This window comes from Alternaria novae-zelandiae (assembly GCF_023758075.1).
Source record: "Alternaria novae-zelandiae strain BMP 2774 chromosome Unknown scaffold_14, whole genome shotgun sequence".
Taxonomy (NCBI): Eukaryota; Fungi; Ascomycota; class Dothideomycetes; order Pleosporales; family Pleosporaceae; genus Alternaria; species Alternaria novae-zelandiae.
The window spans coordinates 576,220-600,681 of record NW_026056974.1 but is presented as its reverse complement, the minus strand read 5'-3'; the positions used below and the strand labels follow the sequence as shown (position 1 = coordinate 600,681).

Sequence of the window (24,462 nt, the reverse complement as noted above, 5' to 3'; positions counted from 1 at the left end):
AAGACCGAAGGACTCGATGGACGAGACGAGAGTTGTTGCGGCGCATGTATTGACGTATAAAGGCGTCTTTCTTATTGCTAAGAGCTTTACTTCTCATACCATATTCCGCATCTGCAAAAGCCAAAACAGCGTCAACCAAATTGCATGGTCTTGTGCTCTGCTTCTTCTCTCTTTCAAAACAGCCGATACCGTAACATGTGGCGGGCTGTCCTTCTCAAAACCCTCGATATGTAGCAACGATGTTGCGCAAAAATTGTCTATCGCGGTATCATGATTGTTCGAGGGTTGGGAGCGTATAAAATTTGCTTTCTTCTTCCTGAGACTTGATATCCTACACCACACTTTGCGTGTCCGAAACCTAAAACTTCCCGCGACTGGGACATGACTTTGCCCTCTGCCTTTCCAAAACCTCCATGGATACCCAAAGATGTGGCGGTCTCTGCTCCTCCAAAAACCCGCATTCGACGGTACATATCGAAGAACAACACCTTCGCGCTTATGTCCAGCTCGTTTGAGAGTGAGGAGTGCATAAAAGCTTCTCTCTTTCTCCTGGGATCTGATCTCCTACACCACACTTCCTCATATCAAAAACCAAAATATGAGTAGAATGAATCTATGACTCTGCTGTCTGCTCTTTCTTCTTTCCAAAAAGCCCTTGATCAGACGATATGTGGCGGTCTCTGCCTCTCAAAACATACATACCTTCACGCTATGTTGCGCAAAAGTTCTGTTACGATGACGACATGGAGTTTGTGGGATTGTGCAAGGTATAAAGAGATCTTCCAGGCTTGTGATACTCCGTGTCTTATACTCTACTCTAGTCGAAGAGCTACCAAAAAAGCTCCCGACAGAGCTGATGGTCTTCTTTCTTCCAGAAAGCGAAAGCCAACCTTCAAAGGCTGCATGTTCGTCCTTGGGTCTGCGGATCAACTCCTTGCGCTTGATCAAAACACACTAACGCCTTCCCATGGCGTGGGCACATCTTCCGAAAACTACACTCGCTTTTTCCATGCGTTCCTTTCCCCTGGCACTGGTTTTGTGAATCATGATACGAAAAACACACAGCCAGATGTATGATGCCTGCTTCTCTCACGTTTAGCAGATGCATGTGTTGCCAACTAAAAACGCTACCATGTACGATAAAATGACTTCTCTCCTTGCTCGGTTACGTATAAAAGCCGCGCGAGTCACCCTATTCCTCCCTCATCCTACAGATTCAGCTTTCATCTAAAAACGGCATGACCTTCGCCATGTCTTCTGCCCTCCGCCTTTCCAAAAGCCTAGAGCGAACCTTTTATGTTTCTGCCGCCTTCCCTCTCTCTCTTACATAACCTCGAAAAGCACCCGAAAAAAGTTCGATGAGTCCAAAAGCCCAGAAGACATGCGATATGTGCTCTGGACGTGCGGAGAGCTTGCTACAAAACCAGAAAGTCCATCGGGCGATGTATCGAAGGTCAGTACAGCGGTGGATATGCCCTGATTTCTCTCATACGGTTCAATGCAACCCTGCCCTGGTGGATTTGACAAGACTGCGGTACATGTGCACTGTACTAGCACCCGGTCGCACGGGCCGAGGATGTCTATATAAGTCTCCTGTAACCAGCAGTTGCTTCTTCCTTCATCACAGCACAGCTTTTGTATTTCCAAAGCTCCGAGCCACTTGAGCCATGTTCGCTCCTCTTTCCAAAAACAACATGCAGGTCCGCTTCATGGAGAGTTCTGTCTCCGCTTTCCTTCCTCGCCAGCCATGTATTCCTATCAAGTCTTTTTCACTGGTTGACGGAATCAAAAAGGCCATGACGCTTTGCGATGTCGTCTTCCGTTGGATTTCGCGCGTACTACTAAAAGTTGAAGAGTCACCGATGTATGTCGGACCGCTCGGAAGCGTGCTGTCCTCACTATCATGATGGCAGGATGCAGATGCCATATCACACGTATGCATAGGAGGAGGAGAGGAAACAAAAGCGAATGTTGACGAATGCATGATTCGTGTGCTCGGTAGAGGCCGCCATGGTATAAAGTCACTTCTTGTGGCCGCCAGAAGTTGACTCTCTATACTTCGCCTCTGCGAGGGAATCCCAAAATGCGAAGACGAGATTAACATGAGTTCTCGGCTCGTTTCAAAAACAGTGGATGAAGAAAAATGGAGTTCGGCGCGACTGTGTTGGTTTTTGGACAGCGAAACGCTTGCTGACGATCCGCAACGAGCGAAGCACATAAGATCCATCTTGGCTTTTTTGAAGTCGAAGAAAGGCTCAGAAACATAAGGTGTTTGTACTTGGCTTTTGGCAATTCTCTGTAATTGAGTTGTGAATGAGAGCTTTGGTGGAGGGCTGTATCTTGCCTTTAAGGTATGCGGGCAGCGGTGCACACAGAAAGACATCCGAATTTTCCTGTTCCCTTTCTGGTCTCCATGAAGGCTAGTAACATCGTTTTTAGACAATCGAAATCGGGAGCGTGGTCTAAGGAAAGCTGAGCAACGTGGAGAATGAAGGTTTATATACGCGCGCCGACAACACAGTCGCACATGGAACCAGTCGACCATGTTTTGGAAATGATGCAGCTGCCATAAATACGTCCAAAGAAAGGGGCCGACGAAGACATGGTCTCTCTCTCTTTTATCTTTGGACCCCTCACCAAACATGATCCGCTATTGCAGCGTTTTTGGAAATCTCCACTGGCAGAGGGCGGCGCAAATCTCATGGATAGGTTATCGGTATTATTTGGGTCGATCATTTGTATGTTTAATTTTCCATTTTGCTCAGCCAACTGCCTTTCGGGAGTGACCGGTTGGTTGAAGAAAGGAAGGAGGAGCGGAACACATGGAACCGTCCTTTGGTAATTTTGAACTCGAAGCAGACCGCCAGAACATGCAGTCAAGGTTGTGTTTTTTTGATATTCCAGCCGAGGACAATGCAGAAGAAGAGGAGAGACATTCGCGGCCCATATCATGCGAGTGGTTGATAAGCAATTTGGTGCCATGATGCACTCGTTGACATCTTTTGGAGTCGCAGATTTCGAGTTTGTCGTGGAGGAATGGAGGCATGGTAAAGGTGATGGTGCTTTTATAGTCAAATGCTGGGCGTTTGGCTCCCATGAGGCATTGAGGCAGACTTTTGGAGTGTTTGTTTTAGAAGGAAGAAAGCGGAAGAAGACATGTATTCATTCAGAAAGGGTTTCGATGCCATGAGCTGTTCTTTGAACGCTTTTTGGAAAACAGAAGAGGAGAGTTTATGATGAGAAGGAAAGAGTAAGGACAGTACGAGAAGCTTTATATGGTGCTTTCAGTGGAAATCACGTGGTGCCAATGCGAGCCAAACCAAAAGCAAGAGAGTTCATCCCATGGCGAAGTCGGGTATCCTTTCGAACGGCTGCGCGATGTCGTTACTGTACCAACACATGGCAACGCTTTTGAGAGCACGGATTTCCACATTGACCAAGCCGGTAATGTCAGCCCTTGGTCGTTCATAAGGCAAAGAAATCCTTGTCAGAATTGTGATAAGTATTGGTATCAGATGCTACGCTATGCAAGGTAAGTTGAATCAACAAACTTCGAATGAAGACAAAAATCATATGACGAGATGGCGAAGTCAATGTGCCAGAACAACACCACGCCTGCTACCTGCCCTCCAATCTCAACCGATCCCTACTCCTCCCTTCGTCGCGTCTCGCAACCAGGAACCACAGACTGCTGATCCAGCAAAGTATCACACCAATCCAAGTCTGCGCCGGACCCTTGAACAGAGTGATGGCAACCAGCTGAAAGGCGCTTCGTGGGACTGCGACAAAGGTCGCCGTCAAAGGAGACGTCGCCTTGACAAGCAGCAGAGTGCCTGAAAAGACAGCCCACGAGCCCATACCACCGAACAGCATCATGGCCCAGAAGAAGGGCACATCGAGGAACGGTATATTGTGGTATATATGCGGAACCTCTCCGGAGAGGACCACGATCGGTGTGAGGAGCATGAGTGACACAAGGGACGTGTAGTGTAGTGTGCGATAGAAGGCACGTGTCTCCTCTCTGTTGCCGGGTTCTTCTGAGCCGCTAGGGTACCCGGTGAGCACATCGCCAGCTGGGACGAGGCCAGCGACGATCTTGCGGTATGTGCGGAGCAGGAGGATCGGGTATAGCGCGACGAAGATGGAGGAGAAGACGCCGGCGACGACAGACTCCCAGGTAACGCGGACGTTGGAGCGGTACGAGGCGAAGAAGAGGTTGAGGGTCGCGACGAGAGCGGAGGAGAGGGTGCTGCCGTTGACGTTCTCTTTCTGCAGGACGCAGGCGAAGATGATGGCAAGCGGGGTTATGCCGATGCGGGCGAGTTGATAGACGGGAAGCGGTGCGTAGCTATTCTGTGTTAGCATTGGAGAAGATCGGGATGTGATGGGCGTCCTACGCGAACGAGAAGTTACTAAGCAGCACCTTCACGATGAAGACTACCGCAAGTGGGAGTACCTGTTTCGCGATTTGGAAGTCGAACTCAAACAGGCCTCCGCCAGCAATACCACCAGATCCATTCGATAACCATCGCGCAAATGCGTATATGCCAGGCTTCTTGTTGCCTCTAAAGGCTCCTCCCTGAGGCGCAGCGGGCTGCGAGGGCGGCACAGCGGCACCGAAGCCTATGAAATGTAACGGATTGCTGGAGAAGCGTAGGAGGCTCGATACGAGTATGAGGAGGATATGCGTGATGATGAGCTGCGCGTAGGATTGAGTGAGGGGAAACGGGAATCTGGTGTTGTTAGTATACACCCAATACGCATTTGACGTGTCCTCACTTGTAGACACCCGTCAGCATGATGAAGCGATTCATCAGCAGTAGCCCAAAGCTGCACCCGCCAACCCAAAAGACGAGCAATCCCACCCAAGCCTGCCAGCCCCTCCATGTGCCGAAAAAGAAAGCCCCAGGCCCGCCTTGCTGCCAGAAGCTGCGAAAGGCATGGCTTCCTCGCCCTACGTCATGGCTGACCAACGGCCGTATACTGCTCGCCGGTTCGTATTCGTCATCTTCGTCTTCGCTCTGCGCGGCGCTTCGATTGCGCGGGTAGGGGCTGGTGCTGCGACTGCCAATATCGATCAATGGCACCGCAGGCTGCAGCTCCGACAGCGAGTTCTGCGTCGAATGACTCCGCCGTGACGTCTCCATTTGCGCGTAGAACTCGACGTCGGAGTGATCGGTATCGTCGATTGAGCTCGCGCTGTTGTTCCGCCGGTGTACGTTGCTGTCCTTTCTCTTTCTGTCCTTTGGCAGTTGCACAGGACCCCGCGACAGGTTGCTGAGGAAGTCGAGGGGCTTGCGGAAGGTGTTCTGGGTCGTCCGAGTGAATGCGCGTGACGAGTTCATCGTGTCCGCTTCATTGCGGAGAGAGAAGGGAGCGTCAGCATGCTGAGGGTGTGCAATTGGTAAAAGTTGAGCACAGGCAGGTACGAAGGCCGGGCGACGCTGGACCCTGGCTTAGGCTAGGGGAAGTGGGCCCGTTAATCTCTGGGGACGCGCTGCCTCAACACCATCGACATCGCTCATGGTATTTCAGCTACTTGCCATACTCTCCTCCGGGCCAAACATGGGAGCGCTATTCTCGCATGCTGGCCAGTACAATGGTAGCATCACTCTCAAGGCAGCAGCAGCCGACCCCGCACCTCAACTTGTCAGGCTGACTTGCTGCGCACCTGCACTAACCTCAGCCTGGTGTCTTCTCATCACATTTATCATGTAACCATTCATGAGCAGCTCATAACCTTTTCGAAACCAATAAATCGGCCACGATGTCAGACGAGCTACTTTGTGGCCCATGCCAAAGATTTCTCAGCGGAGAGAGCCCTTTGTTGGGTCAGGAAGACGGATGGCTAACCTTCATCCATCACGCAACGGCCGAATCGTTTCAGCAAGCTCTCGCATTGCCTTGTAGTATATGTAGACGCCTTCGAAGAGAATTCATTCGCGAAATGCGTATTGCCGACCCCATCCATGGATATTATTCGATGTGTGTAAGTGACTAACCCGATACAGGCCACGAATCAGAGAACGCTTTCGAAGTAGCACCGACCGTGTACCGCGTAATCCCATCACACGCACAGGACGATACCGTAGAAGAAGGACTGGACACTTGCTTCACGTGCTCTGATACTACAATCCAGATCACGTTGACGCCCAAGGCAACAAGCGAACAACCTCGTAACTCCCTTCTGGCTCTCTCTGGTGTTGCAGTGGCGGATAGAAGCCTTGCTGCCAATCATACAGGCAGCGCTGACTGCATCGATTTCATAATGTCCCAGTTGGAACGATGCCGAGATACGCACACTGAGTGTCAGATGATGCAGCAAAGCAGACAAGAAACGCATGGGTTTTTGCCCACAAGAATGATCGATGTTGGTCACATTGGGGATCCAACGATTTGTCTTGTGGAGGCTAACGAGTGTGCTGGACAACCACCCTACATTGCGCTGTCGCATTGCTGGGGTAAGTCTCGGCCTTTTCAGCTGACACGAAGTACTGCAGCGCGTCTTAAAGCAGGCGTTCTGTTGAAAGATCTGCCCAAGACGTTTCAGGATGCCATTCTTGTGACTCGGAACATGCAGATTCGATATCTTTGGATTGATTCACTGTACGTTGTACCTGACCAAGTCTGCTCTGGATCTCATCTGACGCGCTATAGGTGTATTACCCAAGATGACCCCAAAGATTGGCATAGAGAGGCCGCTCTCATGTGGAATGTCTACAGTCGAGCTATTTGCTGCATCGCAGCCACCGCTGCCAAAGATAGTAATGTCGGTCTCTTCTTCTATCGGGATCCGCAGGATCTGTTGCCAATAGGGATTAGTACTAGTAGAGCTCGGATTCATGGGCAGAAAACCGACGAGCCTTTGGTACGCTATACCATACACACCGAAATAGTTACTGCTACCATCGCTATCGATAACGCACCTTTGAACCAAAGAGCCTGGGTTGCTCAAGAACGCTACTTGAGTACTGGAACCGTTCATTTCACACAAAACCTAATTTTCTGGGAGTGTCGCGAATCTGTTACGAGTGAACAAGACCCTGACGGTAGCCGTATCCAAGAAGCGACAATGTGGTATGGAAACACCGCAGTACATACCTTAAAATCGAACATGTGGTACTACAAGAGTCGACTGGCCATCATGTCCGGGAGTCCGACCAGTGTCGACAAGCTCAAAGTCTTGTCAAGCATCCACAAAGACTGGTGCCGCTTCAGGACCTCATATTCCGGCCTCAGCTTGACAAAGGAAGAAGATATACTCGTTGCTCTGAATGGCATTGCGAAGGCCGTTGCTGAAGTCACAAACGACACCCTAGTTGCTGGTTTATGGCGAGGCCGGCTGATCGAAGAGCTATGCTGGAAACGGCATACCAATGAAAGGGTGCATTCGATTGATGAACCTCCAAAGCCTTCTAAATGGCGCGCACCTACATGGAGTTGGGCAAGCATCAATCGCGTAATTGGAGGCCGTACAATGTGGTGGGAGTATGACTCTTGGTTGGATTTTATCCATGAGATGGCGGCAATAGAAGACCTCACCGTGGATCAGAAGCCTTCTGGGCAACTTGTCAACGCCTCCTTAACATTGACATGTCGCCTGATTCCGACATCTCCACCGGATTCGGGTATCTGGGCATGGACGCCATACAAAGTTACCGTGACTCTCGATGACTGTACCATCACGAACGCAAAGGACCTGGGCAACGAGATCAGTCTAGTGGTTCTTCGTCACTTCGCATACGGGAAAGAAGGCAGTCTACAAGGCATATTAGTTCTGCCAAGTCGAGTCAAGACTGGCAGCTATGAACGACTAGGCTACTTCGAATTTTTCTCATATGTCGAGCCGCTTGAGGAGGAAAAACGGATAGTGCAAAGCGTACTTGATGGATACAATATTGCACAAGAAACTACGATCGAGCTGATATAATAACCCCAGGCGTCAGCGTCGCCAACGCCTCGGTCACTTGTCAATATGATTGTAACCATTACCAAGCGGGTAATGTACATACGTGGCATCGCAGACATACATCGCCTACCATAAACATCTCACAACCGTTCACGACCTCAACGACCTACTCGAGCATTCTATGCATCCCATGACCATCCCCTCCAGACACGCACCTACCACCCCACCCCTCCAACCGGCCCTACATTCCCAGAGCGGAAGGTCGCCAACCCCCGCCAAGACACCCACCCGCCTTCTTAATGAGGCTTGTCCTACATTTACCAAGGCTTATTCCGCATGATGCCTTATCGCAAATATCCACAGGGTATGTGGATCTGGTCCTTCTGTGCGCCATTCCAGAAAAGGGCCGAGCCGTTGGTAGGATTGCGGAGATGTGCCTGTGTTGGTGGCGTTGTATCTGCTCACACCCGTGCGTGCATGGTGCAGGATGCGGTACGGAGGTGCTTTCCGGGGCGGGCAGGATGGTTAGTATTGGGGGAGTCGAAGGGGTAGGAAGATGGGTAGGAGGACGGAGAGGGATCGGCGATGAGGAACAGGAAAGTGATGGTCTTTGATCTGCGCGGCGGTGCTGATGCTGTACGGTTTCTAGATGCGTGCTGACAAGGGAGCTCGCGATGATGTCGAAATGCTCTATGCCCAAGTAGCCTTGGAGCGCAGCTGGAGTGCGCATGACATTCTCTATCTCGGTCCAATTCTGATGAGTGAGCAACAGCAGGAGGACATGATCGATCATACATCGTCTTTCGGATTAGCACCGTTCATTCTAGGTTTCAACGTCCGTACATGTCCGCTTGGTACATGTATTGGATCCACTGAGGACAAAGCGGAACGTTGACTCCGGTTCCTGACGGGAGGGAACGCGGTGGCTGGCGGCTCCATCATCAGGAATATCGTTTCGCAGGATACTGCAGCGTTAGAGGACTACTTGGGGCGGTGCATAGATCCTGCAAGATAGCTACTACAGGTTACCCGTGCAAGATGAATCCTTCGGCTGCGCTTTGGAGGACAGGGGACGGGCCGTTGCTAAATACAGTATACTGCGGCAGGGCTCAGCGATACCAATACATACCAATTCGTACTGTGGATGTGTACGTTACTGTCGGGCTGTGCGTCTTGCATAGCTCGATTGACCTTCTCTTTGGGGGTCTACTTGCGAAAACTCGAACTGTCCATGTGAACGCCTACTCGTCAACCATGATAGCGCCACTCGAACACCGGTCGCATCAAGTTGCTGTGACAGTGAACGTTCGTGTAGAGACCGAAGAGGAAGGTCACTTCGTCCCGTAAGCCATAGAACTCGCGCCATGGGTACTGCATCCGACTGCATGATCGATCAACACCGAAGTCCCCGATACCAGTAAGTGTACCTGCATGATGGTTGGGCAAAGACACCTGGGCAGATAGTACGGCCAAAGAGTAGCCTGTATGTAGAACATGTAAGCTAATGCAAGCCATCATCCCTCATATGTACATGCAGCTAGCTCTACCATGTAGCCAGCCCATGGCGGAGGTGTGTGGGGTCATGGCCCGACGTAAGCGCTGGTTGCGATTGCGTTTTCTTGGCACGGGCGGAAGATTGACGCTCAGGGAAGGTCCTTAACCGTCGCGTGAAGATCGTCGCAGGGTCTGAGATACGAGGAGATCATGGGAGATCATGCTGCTGGCGCTAGGTACGGAAGTGTCTAGCGTGGTATGGAAGGGATGACAAGTTGACTATCTTGGGATATCAGTGCGTGTGGAATGCTTGTGTTTGAGACGATGAATTCTAGGTGTGTCGTAGGAATTCACCTCTTCCGGTTCTTGCGAGCTATCGACTCAAACGATTCTTTTGGGTTAGCAAACGCCTAATACACGCTTGACATGAGGTATCATCCGCTTCCACCTGCCGGCCATGTCGGCGAGCTGTTGTCTACAAGTGCATCAAGCTCTCAATAGATCACGCGCGCCTGCTGCCACAACAGTCATGTGATGACCCGTTCTTGTCCGTAGTGACATGCCACGAGGGTCGATCTTTTGACCTAGACGTTGGGACAGACAGCTGTCACTCGTTGCGACGGGAATATAGCGGGATATTGAACGACGATCTATGCGAGTATCCAAGTGGAGATGCAAAACGTAAGAAGGTTTTGCCTAGGGACTTGTTGACACCGGCTGGTGATGTCGTGACAGGAGGATACCGAGACATCGTGAGCGATGCCGGCTTGGTTCGTGCGCTGCGCACGTGCCCGCGGCGGGATCTCGGCACCGGCCAACACCCGGACCTGAGATGGGAGCGGGTCCTGAAGAACCACGCCAAAACACCACGCCACACCCTTTCGCCTTCACAGCTTCGCCAACTACACTTGAAGACGGGTCGTAGGTCACCTTAGTGGGCGGAGTACCTCACGCAACAGGCAGGAGACATTCTGCCATGCTCACATCTGCCGGCGGGGGTCATGATCGACCCAGCGGCAAGACGCCATTCCAACAGCGCCCGCAGTCGCCTCGAAAGGCTTGGAAGTAAGAAGTGCGCCTTTCCGCTGCACTTTCCTCCAGTCCGCGGGCTTACTGCACTTCTAGATCTCCTGTCGCCGCCAGTCGTGTGCCTGGGCTACGGGAACAAGGGCTGTACGTGACCGGACGAGAACCTTCCAAGGCGATCATGTCATTCCGCGCTGGCAAGAGCGCTACCCAAAAGATCGCGGTCGCGATTCGCCCGTCTCCATCTTCTGCTGCTGCCTTATCTGAGGTGTGGCTAATGGCCAGGTTAACTATATTGATCTGCATCATGCTAAATCCCAAAGAAGGAGGTGGTTTCAACGCCTACGTGCTTTTAAGCTTAATGCTAGCGGGTCTTGGGGTGTCAGCGGATGGCGCTGCAACTGCGTCGGATGACAACACTCGAATATTGCATGTTCAATACAGCCGGCCATTCGAGGGTTACAAAAAAGCATGATGATGGCACGTTGCGGCGCTGCCGAACAGCGCTACGACAGCATAGCCGGTCTCGCCAAGCCCGCCAGATAAAGTCGGACTGCAATATCTGATTGGTTCCTCACCAAATCATGTCTCCAAGCCGCCTGAAACGGGATCGGTGCAGCGACCAGTTGAGAAAGCGACCCTGTTGTGATTGGAGCAAATCGCGTTGGTCATCTCATCTAGCGAGATTGGACATCCATGCAGATATGTAAGGGATGTAAGACTCAAGGTAACGTGTATACAATTGCCATCTAACAATTACTAGAGCCAGGTTCTCTTGTCACGTCATTCATTACACAGTGACGGTGTATGCAAACCTTGTTCTTGGTTCGAAATCATCTGCACATCAGTCTCGCGCAGTATCTCCGACGATTGCCTCGGTACTTTGACATACGAACTACCCTTCAGCCAGTAGCGGCTCGTGCCGTGCCCTTGGGAGTTACCGTCAGGGATGCAAAAGGAACACATCATGTTGGTTCACTTGATCCGGGTTGGCAAGCGTGCCATGCCCGAGTTGAATTTGCCTCGTGCAACCATAACCAACAGACAAAGGCGGCGGGACACTCTCCATGGACCCCAGGCGATAATCCTGCATGAAACAGCTTCATTTGACAGCCGACCTAGTAATGATCCACTCATCACCTCTACGCCGTTATCAGGATGGCTGCAGATCGATCCGTCCCATCCAATCGCGTCCACGCACCGGTTTCTACGCTGAATCTCTACGCGACGTTATTCACATCCCTAAACTAGTAAGCATGCCAATCTATAGTGCATTCTGCCAAGACCTGCGCGTCTGACCTGCTACGCGCAACATCCTCCTCCTTCTCTAAGACTTTCCGCCCGTTCTATTACCGCTACTAAGGTGGGCTGAGAGCAAGTAGTGCCCGAACACACTGTAGCACCTACCCAACTAGGTATCGGAGTGGTTCAAACGCCATCTTAAGCCGTTCTAGCGACTAACACACCTTGTGCTGTGGTTCAGGTACGTCGGCATGCCACGAGACCGCCTTGTCGGTGGCTGCTAGTCCTTATTGGAAGGTGCATTTGCCTCCTGCCATCTCGTCTCAACACCAGATTATCAAGCACCTCTATATAAGAGGTACCGGACGCCCTCTCAAGGCATCAGGCCACGAGCACAGCAACACTCAGCCCTCATCAGCAGTCTTCATCGTCTCTCGCTCCAAAGACTTCCATCTTCGATCAATCTGCCAACATGAAGCTCTCACTTCTTCTCGCACTTTTGCCTGTGGCTCTTGCCCTTCCCGCCCCGGTCATTGTTCCCCGTGCTGGCGCTCCCATTCCCGGAAGATGGATCGTCAAGATGAAGAACGAGAACCTTCAGAACCTCATTGACGTCGCCTTGAAGGTTCTCAAGAAGGACCCTGCCCACGTCTACAAGTTCGCTGGATTTGGCGGTTTCTCTGCTGATATGGCCGACGACATTGTCGAGCTGCTCCGCAACCTCCCAGGTGTAAGCTATAAAGCCCCAAGAGCATCATCTTCAGTACTAACATAGCATAGGTCGACTACATTGAGCAAGATGCTATTGTCAAGGCTAACCTTGGCGAGTCGCACCTCGAGAAGAAGGCGTACACAACTCAGTCTTCTTCCACATGGGGCCTTGCTCGTATCTCCCACCAGCAGCCTGGTACCAGCTCTTACATCTACGACACCACTGCTGGTGCTGGTACTTGCGCCTATGTCATTGACACTGGCATCTACACTGCCCACCCCGAGTTTGAGGGCCGTGCTACCTTCCTCGCCAACTATGCTGGTGATGGTCAGAACTCGGACGGAAACGGTCACGGTACCCACTGCGCTGGTACGATCGGATCCAAGACCTACGGTGTAGCCAAGAAGACCAAGCTTTACGCTGTCAAGGTCCTCGATGCCAGTGGTTCGGGCTCCAACTCTGGTGTCATTGCCGGTATCAACTTCGTCGCCAACGACGCCAAAACCCGCAGCTGCCCCAACGGTGCTGTTGCCAACATGTCTCTGGGTGGATCTCGCTCCACTGCCGTCAACGCTGCCGCGGCCAACGCAGTCAGCGCTGGTGTCTTCATGGCCGTCGCTGCCGGTAACGATGGTGCCGATGCTCGCAACTCCTCGCCTGCATCCGAGCCTACTGTCTACACCGTCGGTGCCACCGATAGCTCTGACCGCCTCGCTTCTTTCTCCAACTACGGATCCGTCGTTGACATCCTTGCTCCTGGTGTCTCCATTCTTTCCACCTGGAACAACGGTGGCACGAACTCCATCTCCGGTACTTCCATGGCTACTCCTCACGTTGCTGGTCTCGCCGCCTACATTCTCGGATTCGAGGGCAAGAAGACCCCTGCCGCTCTCTCCAGCCGCCTCACCACATTGTCGCTGAAGAACAAGATCTCCGGTGTTCCTTCCGGCACCGTCAACAACCTTGCCTTCAACGGCAACCCCAGCGGCTAAGCATTTCTTCTTCTCGGCGGCGCTTTATCAACATGTTGCATCGACTCTTTTTCAGTTTGCATTGATAGAAGTCGAAGATTCCCTTCCTTCTTTTCTTATGAAGTCATGATCGCGGTAATTGTCTCTTGGTAGTCGATAGCACCAATGGAGATACAATCTATGAAGTTACTCATCCATAACGCCCCCAGTGCAGTGTCTTCGCACCGATCGCTGATATGTTGCCCCATAACCTCGATCGCTGGTCAACGATGGGGATACAGAATGCCATCCCGTCACTACGGCATTTGGATGCGGAGATCGACATCACGAAAACGGCCTTTGTGATACCGTCACTAATGATCTTGTGGGGGTGGCTTACGCTAAGCCTCATCAACATGACTATACCAGAAGCCCATGTGTCACAATGGGTCATTCATTGTTTCGGCAGAAGACTGTTGACACCGCGGCGTCGTAGGTGGCTTGGAGAGGCGTGGCCTCGCGCGTTAGCATAACGGTGCTGCGTCCACATGCCCTGCATCGTCTTGCATATGTGACTGGGCTCATGCAGGGTCTACCGGCACATGCGTCTACGCAAACAAAGAAGTACTTTCCTCGGTCCTGCGAAGATCGATTATCTGTGCATACGGAAATCTCTCAGTGTAACGATCAACAAGACATCGCGATCTTCGACCAAACACTCGTTACTCCTAACAAAGCTACCCAGACCTACAATTCCCCCATCTTTGTCTAACGTCTGCAACCTCGGACGACTAACAATAGCTTGAACAAGTACCACGCATCACACACAGCTAGCTGCATGCGGTACCAGAGGCTGAAGCCTTCCCCGCATTGTCAAGGCTATATTGGCACAACGTTGATCAGCATGGTTCATCGGAAAATTCAATCTCGCCCCGCAATTCCAATTAGGAGATATTGCGGTTAAGGCTGCAGCTGCCATCTTCCTTCCGCCAGCCGCCTCCGCGCACGGACCAAAGTGAAGCTCGGAACGCTTCCGGGGTTCGAGCGATGAGGTGCGCCACCAATTTCATCAACCAACTGCCGCTTCCGCCTCTCTAATCTGCGCGAACCATCTGAAGTAGCGATACGACGCGGAAATCATTTGAGCTGTCGAATTATACGCAGGATGAGACGATTACAGAACAATATTAAGGCTTTCGGCCACGTATGACGCGTTTCTTCGCGTTGTTGGCTTACGGCCGTAAGAAGCTCGCGTCGCGCCGACACGCTTCAGCGTTCCGAACGCCTGCGAACTCCCACACACGAGAGCAGACTGCGCGGTCGACATCGCCCAACATGCCAATAGAGTATGTACCCGCATACAGTTCTCACTATACCTTAGGGCATTCAGTCGAACAAAGACTGCAAGCGTTGTTAGTATGCACGCGCGCGCTGTCAACAGCGGACCATGCCGGTAGCTCTCGCACGACGACTGATGCTAGCACCGTACCATAGAACAAGCGCATGAGACACTGTCATCGACATTCGATGAACGCTACTGCTCTCACACCTTCGACCGTCCTTCGTTGGACTCCTGGTCCATCGAAATGCTCGGTCCCAAGTCTCGGCCGACTGGGGTACGAGTCTCTCGATGCTGAACATGGCGAGATACCTCTTATCGAGCTCGTGCCAGTGGCCTTGTAGGATACTATACAGACCAATCACATTCGATCAATATCCCCAGAATGCATTTGGATGATGGAGGCGAAGTCCGAAGCTCTTTGGTGGACGTGGAAATCGACATATAGTTCTCGCGCGGTGCTAGTCAATTAATACCCTTCTCCTATCCTCAAGCTGGGCCTCAAGGCCTTCGAATCATCGACCAACTACTGGCACTCTGAGTTGACGCTGTGTGTCAACCGAGTTGAGCGCCGCGAAAGATCCTATGCAGTCCAATGCAAGGGTGCTTCCACAGTCAGCTTACTTCGCGTTTCTGGTGTTACACAACACTATCACATGTGCGTTCAACATTTCTGACCACGCCGCAACTTATGGTCTAGTCCGAATCCGTATTTGTCGTCATACCCACTTCGTGGTGGGTCTACCGAGGTCCCCAAGAGTCAGTATCGTACGAACCTTCATCGGTCCATTTCTCTACCAGTATACAAAATCTCCAGCCCACGTCATCTTCTACCAAACATCTTAGGATTATTGCACCAGTATACGCCATGGACTCATTCACCGCAGGCGACATCACCCACCAAAATGGTGAGGTCACGCACTACTACGAAGGAGGCTCTGCAGACGGCACTCCCCTAATCTTCATCCACGGCTGGCCCGACATCGCAGAATCATGGAAACACCAACTCAATCATTTCGCCGCCTCGTCAAAATACCGCGTCATCGCACCTGACATGCGCGGCTACGGCGACTCAACGGCACCCCAGAAGAAAGAGTCTTACCGCCTTGAAGTCCTCGTTCCCGAGCTCGTTGAGTTCGCCTCAAAGCTAGGCATCAAGAAAGCAGTATGGATCGGCCACGACTGGGGCTGCGGCGTCACCAACGCACTTGCCGCACACTACCCTGAATTCTTCATTGCCATGGCAAACCTGTGCGTCCCGTACCGAAGCGTGGAGCTGGGCCTCGAATACCTCAAGAGCACCATCAACCGCGAGCTCTACCCCGAGAGTGAGACCGAGTGGGGAAACTGGGAGTACATGCGGTACTACGAGGTGAAACCCGAGCAAAGCGTCAAAGCGTTCGACGGCCACCTGGATGTCATCACCAAGATCTTGTACGTGAAAGGCGATGACAGTAAGTGGGGCCAGCCCTCACCCACAAGCCGTGTCTTGAGAGACGGAGGTTGGTTCGGTGGTCATCCGGAAAGCCTTCCTGATATTCCACTTTCGTACACATCGTTGGATGAGCATCTTTACGAAAGCCTGCTGAAGAGCAAGAAGAAGCATGGGTTCTTCGGTGCGAACGCATACTACTTCAACCACGAAGCAAACGTCGAGTATGCGAAGAGCGAGAAGAATGGCGGGGTGTTGGAGTTTCCCTTCCTATACATTGATGCGAAGTACGACGCTGTGTGCTCGCCTAGTGTGCAGCCGAAGTTGGCGGAGAGGATGAAGCGGGATGTGAAGAATTTGACCTATGACACTATTGAGTCGTCGCATTGGGTACAGTTGGAGAAGCCGAAAGAGGTTAATGAGGCGTTGGAGAAGTGGCTTGCTACTTTGTGAGGTACCTGAAGGTGGCAAACATACGATAGGCTGTATGGCTTTCACAATAGTCGACCTTGCGCTGGCGTATCCAAAGTCACCAAACTTGGTGTGTTGATAGCTGTAGCTGGTAGGGAATTGAAACTTGCCGCTCAACCAACTCGAAAGATATTCATTGATGAAATGAATCGCCACAACAGGAAGCACGACCTTCGACTATCTTGATGAACCGTCTACTGTAAGGCGACATACCTTGCGCGACCATGTTCCCGACAGTATGGTTTAGCCAACACAGTTGCGCACCTGCCAGTACTTTGACTAGAGGCTGCAGAATCTCGCCAGACATTATGCGCAAACCCGCGATTCCGCAAAGGGACGACTGTCAACAAAACCGATGAACTGTTGGCGCGGATACGCTCTGTCAGTCGTACCAATACTCTCTTTGAAAATCGCTGTATGCGCATGCACCCAATGTGTCCTTACACCCCGCGACTCGTTGGCAGACCCATCGAAATTTTCCAGTGCATCGGCAACCCAAAGGGTATCTATGGTGCTCTTGATAAGAGTGCTTATTCTATACCAGTCGTCCATGTCCCACGACAAGACGCTGAAAGTTAGCGCCCACCGGGTACAACGACAACATCATGTAGGAACCCGCATCATAACAGACCACATAGCACAGCGCTTCGCTGGAGGTAACACGACCTCTAATCGGTTCTTTGTCCAAGCCCATTGGGTCTCAGACACCTTCCTTCCCGTGGTCACGGTCCGTTAGTGCTGGATCTGGACTGGGCCCTACCCTCTGGTTATCTGGACGCCATATATCTCTTCAGGTGACTACGTACCATCCGCGGGAAACACCAAAGCTCTGCTAGACCCATTGTGTTACTTATAGGACCCAAAGCTCTGCACGGCTGAGCATCCAGCCCGTCGAAATGACGAGAGACGAGTAAGACCAGAGGACCGTGAAGCGTGTACCCATGCCGTCAACTCATGGAACAGCAGCATGCGCGCTGTCAGATAACGGTATCTCTTGTGCTCTTGTTGGTGTTGCAAAGTAGCATGCGCTCGCCAGACAGCATGCCCTAACGTGGTCCGTGAGAGGTTGCACTGCCTGTGCGTACGCGCGAGCGCTGTTGCTAACTGGTCCTTCAGATTGCGCCATTGGCTCTCGAATGAGCCGGCCGTCGTTGATGCTGGTACGGGTTGTACGGCATTTGTATTTAAGCTTCGGTTCTGCCGCTGATGCAGGTACAATTCAACGTGAAGGATTCGACCCCTCACCTTTTCTTTGAAACCCAACCCCTTATTCATTCCTTCCAGCAACATCGGTTCGAACGGCTCGGAAACATGTATACTCCAGTCCTCTTCGCTCTCATCTCGTTGGTCGTTGCTGCCCCATTGACTAGAGTCGATGGCGAGGACGGCATCGCTGGCAGATGGATCGTCAAGATGAAGGGCGACGTAGCAACGCAAGCTCACAACGACCTGATGGCATCCATATCCACCAAACCCGATTACAAATACGCAATGCCTGGATTCCGAGGATTTGCCGGCAGTATCTCTGAGGAAGAACTTATTCGACTTCAGGCTTCTGAGCATGTAAGCTATACGCCCGAATTAACATACCTGAACTAACGTACTCAGGTTGAGTACATCGAACAAAACGCCAAGGTCCATAGCAACGAGATCGTGCAACAGTTGAACTCTACGTGGGGGTTGGCTCGTATCTCTCATGCCGAGCCGTATCAAACGAGTTATCTTTTCGATTCCAGCGCTGGGGAGGGTACATGCGCGTATGTTACCAACCGTATTTGCGCCTATGTGAACTTCGCTCACAAAGCGACCGCAGATACGTCATTGACACAGGCATCGAGGTTGAACATCCAGAATTTGGAGGGCGTATGTACGAACCGTTCGGCCTGAGAGATACGCGCTAACAAATTGAAAGGGGCTTTATTCTTAGCTGACTTCAGCGGTGAGGACACCATGATCGACGCCATGGGCCACGGAACTCACGTGGCTGGTACAATCGGCTCGATGACTTGGGGCGTCGCAAAGAAGACAACGCTGCTCGCTATCCGTGTACTGGACTCGTACGGTTCTGGTACAACCGAGGGCGTACTTGCGGGTATGGAGTATGTTATTAACGATGCAGCAAAACGTAGTGAGGCTGGAGAATGTCCAAACGGTTTCGTGGCCAACATGAGTCTTGGAGGGCGTAAGATGCAGGCCCTGAATGATGCTGTAAGTAACCCATTCCGTTTTTTATCAGACATTCAGCTCACAACGATCTAGGCCGCTGCCATCGTTGCAGCGGGAATCTTCCTTGGTGTCGCAGCGGGCAATGAGGGACGCGACGCTAAATACTCGTCTCCGGCATCTGAACCTATTGTCTGCACCGTAGGTGCTACAGCCATTAACGATACGCTCATCGAATGGTCCAACTATGGCCCTATAGTCGACATTCTGGCACCCGGCGTTGAGATCACCAGCACTTGGATCGGCAAATCGATCGACACGATCTCTGGAACTGTAAGTACACTCCCAGATAAGTGTCGGTGTGACGCGCGCTGACTATCCGCCTTCACGTTCAGAGCATGGCAACCCCTCATATCGTTGGTTTAGCCGCGTACTTCATGGGTCAAGGATGGCCTGTGGAAGGGTTGTGCGAAAGCATGGCTGGCGTCGCGACAAAGGGCGCGATCGATGAAAGTACTCTCCATGATACCACACCGAATCTTCTAGCTTTCAACATGGCCGAAGCATCCCAGCAGTATGGCAGACGTACGAAGCGGGTCGCGTAGAGTCGTCAAAGTGCATCGTCGGCTGGGAATGTCTGGCATGAGGATCCGGTACTATAGTTTTGACAAAGGGGAGACCCTGGGAAGCAATGTTGAAACGTTGATAAGATTGACCTTGTTCATTAGCGCATGCCCATAGATCGTGCGGATCGAGCCGTGCGCGACAGCACCGGTCATTGAGGCGGGAAGATGCATGAAGCTGACCTGCCGTGCCGTCTCACGTCAAGTATGTCAGCCTCATCGGTGGTCAGATCCCACCTATGGCGATCCAGATTCGCCAGTGAAAGCCTCCGATCTCAACGGCTGTCGCAACTGATGCGCCATGCATGGAGCCCTAGATCTTAAACTCAAAGCGGTGATGTCGCCCAAGCCTGCCACGCCGATCGTCACTGCACTAGTCAGCTGAATCAGCGCGCCCGGCCACTCACGAGGCGTGACATCATAAAATGCGGGGTAGAGACTTGCGATAACAGGCTAGCTTGTCTGCGAGCCCGACACTTTGCAGAACTCCAAGCCTTCCAAGAGCACTGCCCTCACCTGAGCTCTTTTCTATCCCGCTCCATATCTGGCCCATTGGCATCCTCGGACCTCAAACACGCATCATCTTTACTGGGGAGAAAGGACCATTCTAGAAGTCATGGCGTCATACTTCGACCTCCAGCCGCAGAAGGCGCCGCCAGCTACGAATATAGATCAGATGCCTCAAGACCAGCGCAAGCAACTGGGTCGCATGAACAGTTTGATGTCCCCAGCAGTCACACAGATATTGGAAGGTTTAGGCGACGACGAATCGGACAGTGATAGCAGCGAAGAAAAAGACCCATCCGAAGAAGAAGATCAACGTGCCGCTCAACAACACACTAAGCCAGCACTCGACCCCCAGAAATTGCGCCAAGACAAGCAAAAGCACGTTGCTGCCCAGGCGCCTCGCCCTTCATCTCTATCACCAAGCAGAAGTTCCCTGAAGACGACCAGCAAAAGCTCTGGCCATTCTAAGCCGTCTTCGGCGCATGGCAGCGGAGATAAGTCCGCAAAGTCCAGACAAAAACAGCCGCACATGGCGCGATTCCATTCCTTGCGCAGCATGCTTTTTCAACAGAGGATTCAAGACCAAATGAAGACTGCCACGCAAGAAGATTGCCAGCAGGAGCAAAATGCGGCCGACAAATGGCGGTCTCAACACGCCGAACGCCAAATGCATCCCCCGGGAACACCCGACCAGGACGCTTCAGGAAAAGGTGGAATTGGGAGTAGGATTCGGATGACCGTAAGACGGATGACGACCAAGGACGCAGGGAGCATGGAGAAGATCAGGGAGGATGGTACGCCGGTCGAGTTCAATGATCGCGCGTCAACAGCTTCTTCCGATAACGAGAAGGACCAACGAGAAGCATCGACAACTCGCTATGAAAGTGACAACGAGAGCATCGATCATTCTGATGTGGACGAGCTAGTACGATGGGTTAGCCGACGAGATCCCCCTAGCGACGGTGAACGACGGAAGGGCGGCGACGTGGTGGAAGCCAAGGAAGACAGTGGTCATGAGAGCCTGGGGCCATCGGACGTTGAAGACCTTGTTCGCTTTGCCAGCAGGAAATCTGACGCCAAAGAGACCGCCGTATTGAACGACGCACATTCAGGATACAGCGACGCATCAACCGAATCCGACAGCGAACTCCGAGAAGTATCCTCAGACGAGGAAGAAGACGCAGACGACCTCGTACGCTGGATATCGCACCGCGACGGACCCAAAGCCGGTCCCGTGCGCCGCAACCTCCAACGACCCGAACTGGATTCCGACGTAGGCGAGCACTATGACTCCGACGTCCCCGAACTAGGCCGCTGGTTCAAGCGCCACGACGGCACGAGCGGCGAATCCGCAGCATCCACACCCGTCAAAGAGACTTTTGACGAAATCGACGACGAAGAAGAACAGCGAGGCCGCCCCCGAAGCCGCGAGTCCATCGAGCCCATCAAAGAAAAACGCCACATCACCGACGACGACGTCGACGAGCTCGTCCGCTGGGTCAGCAGGAAAGACTCCAAACAACAAGACTCCCCCAACCCCGTTTCTGAAAACCCACTCGACCGTCTCAAGCGCGAAGAGGAAGAGAAACAAGCGCAGATCGGCATGAGTGTTGATGACGGCAGTCTCTCACACTCTGATCTGCAAGAAGTCGTAGAGCACGCAAGGAAAACGAGTGCTGATATGGTCAGCCCTCCGCCGGCTTCACCGTTCGCGATCGAGACGGGCGACTTGAGGGTGCTGAGGGATGAGAAGACCAAGGCGACACCTCTGGAGCGCGATTCGCAGCGTGATTTAGATGGGAAGAGGGAGAATCTTGATGAGAAGAAACAGGAGCTGGGTATGAGTCTCGATGATGAGAGTTTGAGTCATAACGACGTGGCGGAGTTGGTTGAGCATGTTAGGAAGATTTAGGAGACAGTGGGCGCAGGCTGCAGTCAGCACGAAGGGATCTAGGAACCAGTATTTATGTCACGAAGGATGCGCGGAAGAGCGGAAGCTACGGATGTGGATGTGGGTGTGTGGGTCAACCACGGGTATCTGGGAGGATCTATTTCTGTTAGTCTGGGGTTTAGCACGTCGTTTTATACCAAATGAAGATTCTGTTTAAAACAACTTGGATGTCTGAAGTCAATGTTGAATGTGCAAAAGATATGGTATTCATACAACATCAAACGGAAAAAAAAAAGAAAAGAATCTATATCGCAAATGCAACTCCCAAACCCCTTCAAATGCAAGACAACCACATCCCAACCTCAATCCCGACCCCATCAATCCAACTTCAGCGCCTCCACACCCTCAAACTGCAACCTCCTAAACATGCCCCTAATAACCCCACACTTCCTCTCTCTCTCATCATCCCTGCCCCTCATCTCCGTGCGCATCTTGCCATACATATTCTGGCCATCACCCCTCTGCCCACCCTCCTTAATATTCGTAAAGAACATGCGCCTGCCCGTACTATCCAACGGCTCCCACTTAGCAATCTTGACACCCTCCCTAGGAATAACATCGTGTTCGCGGTTCGGATCAAGAAACTTGACAAAACTGATAAAGTAATCCGAAATCTCGTTCTGGCGGCGCACCATGACTTGGCCAACGGTGCCGGCGTGCTTGGTACCGTAGCCGTTCTCTATGTCGGGCCCCCACATTACGTCCCATTGGTATTGGTATGTGGGCACGGAGGGCGGGTTGTGCAGGGACATGGCGTTGGAGGCGAGGTAGGTAGGGCAGATGTAGCGGATGTCGCCTTGGGCTTTTGCGACGGCGTCCCACCAAGCGCCGCTGTCGGGCCAGTGGCGGTCGTTGGGGTAGGTCGATACGAGGGTGGAGAGGTCTTCGTCGGTGAGGAGGGGGTAGTGGTCTTTGAGGTAGGATTTGAATTCGCCTTCGTTGTCGGTGGTCTTCTTGACTTGGTCGGAGCCTTCGTTCGAGGTGAAGCCGATGATGGTGGGGACCTTGGCGTAGTGGTCTGCCATTATGGCTGCTGGGGCGGGCGCGGTGAACATGCCGCCGGCGGGCTCGGTGGTGGGCGCCCACATCCAGCGTGGGGGGGTGTCGCGGCCGGGGAAGTTCATTGGGTAGTTTTCGTAGTAGAGGTCGCCTGTCGCTGCGTTGCGCACGCAGGCAATGTCTGTGCAGTTCAGTCCATCTGCGACCTCGTTGTAGAACTTCTCGGCTTGGTCGGGCGTGAAGAATGTCGGACTCGCGGGGGATTGGGCGATGGCGCCGTGAAAGAGCTGCTTGCGGCCTACACCAGGGACAGGGTGGTAGTTGTCGCCTTCGTTGGCCGTCAGTTGCAGCATCACGGACGCGCCGCCAGCGCTTGTGCCCATGATGACTACGTGGTCTGGGTTACCTCCAAAGTACCTGATATACTTCTGGACCCATTCCAGCGCCGCTCTCTGGTCGCGAAGCGCGTTGTTGTAGTCGCCGTCCTTTGCGATTTCTTTGCCAGAGAGGAAGCCGTAGATGCCGTTGCGGTAGTACATGGTGACTACAACGATGCCCTTGTCGAGTTTGCCGTCCACGCCCTTTTCACGTCGCGCCTTCTCTACCATCTCGCCTCCATTGCTGCGTCCTGGGAGATGGAAGCCACCACCGGGGATGTTGACCAACACTGGTAGATCGTCGCCTGCTTCAGCGTCAATCGGCGTGAAGACGTTCAAGCTCAGACAATCCTCAGTGGAACGAGTCTTGATACCCAGAACGTCCGGTCCTGAGATATCTTCCCTGTTGCGCTGGGTTGGATCGATCTTCTGGATTCTTGGACACATGCCCAATGATCCATCCCAGACCAGAGGCTTCTCGCCTCGACCAACGCCATATGTCCTGTTCACAGGTTGTGGTCCGCGAAACCTATTCTGCCCTCCTGCGTCTGCGGCATACGGTATGTTCCAATAGAACCTGACCTTGTCCGAGACATTTGGCTTGATGGCTAGGTAGTCCAGCTCGACAATGTAGGGGTCTTCGGTGTTCTTGAGCGGCGCGGAGAAGGTGGACGTAGGTTTCGAGCTGAGAGGTGGTAGCCATTCCGAGCTGGGACGTAGGTCGGGCGAGTAGAGGAATGCGAATGTGAAGGCGAGGACGACGGCAGCCGTGAGAGCGAGTATAACGCGCCTGTCGAAGATGAGGCTCGAATTGAGCGGACGGATTGCCATGGTGGGCAGGTATTGAAGGTTGTAAAAGAATGTAAAGTCGCGTGCGAAGCGCTGAAAGATCACTGCGATGCCGTTGGAGTATGCATCTGCGTCTCGTACATGAAACTCAGGAAAGGAAAGACTGCTCACGGAGACAAAGAAAGTGTCCTTCGGCGCTGTCGCAAGCCTTCCAAGCATCCATGGCTGCGAGTTTCCCTGTCTAGCCCGACGGGAGGACCGAAGAGGCTAAGGGGGCGGCAATCGGCACCATCCGCTTGGCGCTGACGCGTATCGCATTTCGTGGAAATGCCATGGCGACGCATCAATATACAACCACGGTCGCGCAAAGAGCTGGAGATGGTGGGAGGAAGCTTGGGAGCTACACGGAAGTTTTACGAGGTTTAAAGTTTTCGACAGGGTCCAGAGCGCCTTCCCTCGGCTGGGGCGTATAGAGGTC

General features: G+C 52.6%; 6 protein-coding genes across 6 annotated transcripts; 4 read left to right on the top strand and 2 right to left on the bottom strand.

Annotated features, from left to right (window-relative positions):
* Positions 1-3,618: 3,618 nt before the first annotated feature.
* J4E88_007058 (uncharacterized protein) lies at positions 3,619-5,345 on the bottom strand (the record flags this gene model as incomplete). Its single annotated transcript, XM_049400679.1, has 3 exons — positions 3,619-4,348; positions 4,398-4,733; positions 4,975-5,345. 3 exons carry the CDS (start codon positions 5,343-5,345, stop codon positions 3,619-3,621), a joined length of 1,437 nt encoding a protein of 478 aa, XP_049253627.1.
* Positions 5,346-7,144: 1,799 nt separating this feature from the next.
* Positions 7,145-7,930, top strand: J4E88_007057 (uncharacterized protein; the record flags this gene model as incomplete). The annotated part of the gene is made up of 1 exon (XM_049400678.1): positions 7,145-7,930. One exon carries the CDS (start codon positions 7,145-7,147, stop codon positions 7,928-7,930), a length of 786 nt encoding a protein of 261 aa, XP_049253626.1.
* Positions 7,931-12,143: 4,213 nt separating this feature from the next.
* Positions 12,144-13,375, top strand: J4E88_007056 (uncharacterized protein; the record flags this gene model as incomplete). The annotated part of the gene is made up of 2 exons (XM_049400677.1): positions 12,144-12,401; positions 12,452-13,375. The coding sequence occupies 2 exons, from the start codon at positions 12,144-12,146 to the stop codon at positions 13,373-13,375; spliced, it is 1,182 nt and encodes a 393-aa protein (XP_049253625.1).
* Positions 13,376-15,540: 2,165 nt separating this feature from the next.
* Positions 15,541-16,557, top strand: J4E88_007055 (uncharacterized protein; the record flags this gene model as incomplete). Its single annotated transcript, XM_049400676.1, has 1 exon — positions 15,541-16,557. The coding sequence occupies one exon, from the start codon at positions 15,541-15,543 to the stop codon at positions 16,555-16,557; it is 1,017 nt and encodes a 338-aa protein (XP_049253624.1).
* A 1,224-nt stretch (positions 16,558-17,781) lies between these two features.
* Positions 17,782-21,780, top strand: J4E88_007054 (uncharacterized protein; the record flags this gene model as incomplete). The annotated part of the gene is made up of 6 exons (XM_049400675.1): positions 17,782-18,138; positions 18,184-18,332; positions 18,389-18,438; positions 18,488-18,783; positions 18,835-19,071; positions 20,002-21,780. 6 exons carry the CDS (start codon positions 17,782-17,784, stop codon positions 21,778-21,780), a joined length of 2,868 nt encoding a protein of 955 aa, XP_049253623.1.
* Positions 21,781-22,136: 356 nt separating this feature from the next.
* J4E88_007053 (uncharacterized protein) lies at positions 22,137-24,026 on the bottom strand (the record flags this gene model as incomplete). Its single annotated transcript, XM_049400674.1, has 1 exon — positions 22,137-24,026. The coding sequence occupies one exon, from the start codon at positions 24,024-24,026 to the stop codon at positions 22,137-22,139; it is 1,890 nt and encodes a 629-aa protein (XP_049253622.1).
* Positions 24,027-24,462: the final 436 nt, after the last annotated feature.